This window comes from Apodemus sylvaticus, chromosome 10 (genome assembly GCF_947179515.1).
Source record: "Apodemus sylvaticus chromosome 10, mApoSyl1.1, whole genome shotgun sequence".
Classification (NCBI taxonomy): Eukaryota; Metazoa; Chordata; class Mammalia; order Rodentia; family Muridae; genus Apodemus; species Apodemus sylvaticus.
The window spans coordinates 56,656,279-56,660,146 of record NC_067481.1 but is presented as its reverse complement, the minus strand read 5'-3'; the positions used below and the strand labels follow the sequence as shown (position 1 = coordinate 56,660,146).

The 3,868-nt window shown below is 47.4% G+C and overlaps 1 protein-coding gene across 1 annotated transcript in view; it reads left to right on the top strand.

The window, feature by feature from the left end:
* Dhrs7c (dehydrogenase/reductase 7C) overlaps positions 1–3,215 on the top strand; it is a 26,793-nt gene extending 23,578 nt beyond the window's left edge. The window contains exons 6-7 of the mRNA XM_052195770.1: positions 2,105–2,260; positions 2,972–3,215. Coding sequence (XP_052051730.1) covers positions 2,105–2,260; positions 2,972–3,180 — 365 coding nt within the window. The 3' untranslated portion in view covers positions 3,181–3,215. The remainder of the gene's footprint in view (positions 1–2,104; positions 2,261–2,971) is intronic.
* Positions 3,216–3,868: the final 653 nt, after the last annotated feature.

Genomic DNA, 3,868 nt, shown 5'->3' with positions numbered 1-3,868 from the left:
TAGTGTAGGGGACATGATAGTCACACTTTTACACTTACGGCGGTGGCGGCAGTACAGCATGTGCTGCTTCAATGTAATAGTGTAGGGGACATGATAGTCACACTTTTACATGCATGTATAGCCCTAGCTCAAACAGTCTTCTTCTATGAAGTGGTTCCCAAAGAGTAGCACTTGGGACAAGAAGGACACACATCACAAGGAGGAAGAGGGACTTCCTCTGAGGAAAAGGGGAAAGAATGGGAACAGAACCCCAGGGTGGAGCTTTGTGCAGAAACAACATCATAGCCAAAGAGGTTTATCTACGGCGTGCTTATCGCCACCGAGAATCCCACCAAGAATGTGCGAAGCCCCGAAAGAGAGATGTGTGTGGAGGAAACTCTAGGGGTGTATTCCCAGGGTCTGTCAGGAGTCAGTGTGGAAACAGTCCCACCTTTGTAATGTCCCTGTTATGTTTATCTTCCCCAGGAGATATGAACAAATATCTACTCACCCTAATAAAGAGCCAATGACAGACACAAGAGATGGTTTTACCCAAGTCTAGCTTGATGAACCAAAGAGTTTTATTAGTGCTGGAGACAGGAGATGGATGGCGAGTTACCTTATAGGAACATGGATAACTCACAAGTGGCTACACCCTGAGGAAACTGTCTTCATCAGCCACTTTATATATCCTCAGACAGGGGCGGGCTTTTTGAACACCTCCCTGGTGCAGACCGTTCCTGGCTCTTTTGGACGTTTGTTATTTGTAGCACAGTGTTGTGGCATGCATCCACATTTCTTTCAATTGATGGAAAATGCTGCATTGCTTGGGTGTAGCACGTTATTTATCTAGCCATCTATTGATAGCTATTTAGTGATTCCACTTTGGAATTATGAACAATGCTCCTATGAGCACGCATGAATCCTTTCTGTAAGAACATGGCTTCATTTCTTCCAGGTTCAAACCTAGAAGAAGAATTATATTTAAATGTTTAAGAAACTCCCAGCCTACTTCCAAAGCAGACACACCCTTGATAGTCCCACCAGCATGCCATAAGGGTTCTGATCTCTCCTCTACTCACCAATACTTGTGATGGTCCATCTAGATTTCAGCCCTCTTAGTAGTGTGAAGATGTGTCCTTGCTTTAAACTTCCCTATGTTCACCAAAGTAGAATTGGATGTTCTGTGAGGTCTGAGGGTAGCCCTACTGTGAGGTCTAAGGGTGGTCCTACTGTGTGAGCTCTGAGGGTGGTCCTTCTGTGAGCTCTGAGGGTGGCCCTACTGTGAGGTCTAAGGGTGGTCCTACTGTGTGAGCTCTGAGGGTGGTCCTACAGTGTGAGCTCTGAGGGTGGTCCTACTATGTGAGCTCTGAGGGTGGTCCTACTATGTAAGCTCTGAGGGTGGTCCTACTGTGTGAGCTCTGAGGGTGGTCCTACTGTGTGAGCTCTGAGGGTATTTCTACTGAGGCATAGGAGATAGAAGACCAGGATCCTATGGCAGTATAGGAGACAGGAGGCCAGGATTCTAGTTGATGCTTTTCCACCTTTGGTTGTGGAACCTAGTGTCATCACACAACCTCTCAGCTTCCCCTTTCCTCTTCATGGAGTGGACATAATGGCTCCTCTGTCTTTTTACCCAGTATACAATGGTCTCTCAGCATGCAGGGCTCAGTGGTTCTAGCCCCCATTCATCCCCCTCAGCTGTGCTATTTGCTTAGTATACACCCTCTCACATACTTCCTATCATCTCTGGATTGTGAGAACTTCCTAACATGGCTGTGGAGAAGTTGCTATAGTCCTGTCTAGGGAATGAGGATAAGAAGAAAGTCTGCGTGTGTTTAGTAGACATACAATTATTTTTCTGAGTATTTCAGTCCATGGCTGGGGAACCTATGGATCTTGAGGGATAGTTTAAATTCAGGAGACAGCAAGTCACACAACAGGGACAGAGATCTGGTGAGATGGTAGATGAATGAATTGTAACAGTCTAACCCAGGAAGTTTTCAAGTCCCTTTCAGCTCTGAGCCAAGAAGATTCGTGTCTGCCCTCTTGTCTGCAGTGCAACCCCAGGGAAGCAGGGTGGGATCCCTTCCTGTACACATCTCTGGCTGGTCTTTTTTTCCAGATGCGGCCTCCAAGCATGCCGTCATGGGCTTCTTTGACTGCCTCAGAGCTGAGGTTGAGGAATACGACGTTGTGGTCAGCACCGTGAGCCCCACTTTCATCCGTTCCTACCATGCTTATCCCGAGCAAAGAAACTGGGAGACGTCCATTTGTAAATGTAAGAATTCAAAGAGAACCCTGAGTGTGGGGGGTGAAGAAACTAAATCTTTAAGTCTGCAGTACCATATAGACAGCACCTCAAAGCTGCAGCCAGAGGACCTTAGCAGGGTTGAATTAGATACTCACCCTCATCAACAGCATTTCCCAGACTTAACAGCCAGCACATGGCCTTTAAGAACCACCCTGCTCTGTTTCTGAAGAGGCAGCTACAGATGGAGGGTAAGCTTCACCAGCCAGCACAGTCTGTACCTCAGCTCAGAGGCAAGCCCTTCACAGAGCTAGCCCCATTTCTCCTTTAGAAAACCAGGAAGAAGGTTCTAGCCCACCAAGAATGCTAATTATTCTAGAATAATCTAATGAAAGAGGCTCCTCACCCAGACCTTGAGGTCCTCATTAAGACACCAATGTGAACTGGGCTGGAAGACAGAGCAAGGACTGCCAGAGGTCCTGGGCATGCGCAGCTTCGCCAGCACAAACGGCGGGCCTTCCTTTGCTTCCTTATTGCCCTACCTCCGTCCCCATCCCCCGCACTGGGAAGGCACCGAGGAGTAAAGGAGGTAGCAGACCAAGCAGCAACGGTTGGAGGGTGAAGTGTTACCCCCAGGGTTGAGACCAGAGGTTGACAGAGTGTTAGCACACCATGACGCTAAAGATGCATGCAAGCATCTTGATAGTCAGGGGATTTGACCGGCCTGGCTTGTGCTTCCAGTCTTTTGCAGGAAGCTGGCCTACGGCGTGCACCCGGTGGAGGTGGCTGAGGAAGTGATGCGCACAGTACGGAGGAAGAAGCAAGAGGTGTTCATGGCCAACCCGATCCCCAAGGCTGCTGTGTTCATCCGCACCTTCTTCCCCGAGTTCTTCTTCGCTGTGGTGTCCTGTGGGGTGAAGGAGAAGCTCAGTGTCCCAGAAGAGGGTTGACCTGTGGCCAAAGGGGTCACTGAAGGGGAATAAAGGCTTTCCCAGAGACTGCTGGCTCGTCTGTCCTCTCCCTTCAGCGAGGTCCCTTATAAGTCACAGGCCCTAACCTGCTAGATCCCCTGCTCAAGGCTCTTACCCTCCCACTGAGGGTGGAGGAGCCATCCCAGAGCTGAATTGGGGTGGGGGGAGCCCTCTTCCAGAAGTTTCTCTGCGCTGTTGGATGACAACTGATCAAAAGTGCAGAAGCTGTAACACATCAAACCCTCACATTTTCTAAGCATGCTATGGCCTCTGGCCTACCCAGAAAACCACCCCCATTGCTTACAGAGGGATATGCCAAGTCAACCTCCGACGGCCAGACAGCACCAGGCAAACTTTAGGGTCACATTTCCCAGTCCAACTTCCTGTAGGATGGAAATAACCTCTGAACTGTACCAGCCAATATAGCAGGCACCAGTCATTTGTTAGAAATTGAATTTTAAATTTTACTTAATGAGAGCAATTTAAACATTAATATTATTAAAGCATGATTTTATAGAAACTGTCATATACCGATTATTATTGTTAATCATGTTAATGCTTTATATGTTATATAAATATATCACATAATGCATAAATATATAAAGCTTAATTATGCCTGTAATAATGAGTTATGTCAATCTAGTTATTGATGTTAATATTTAATATG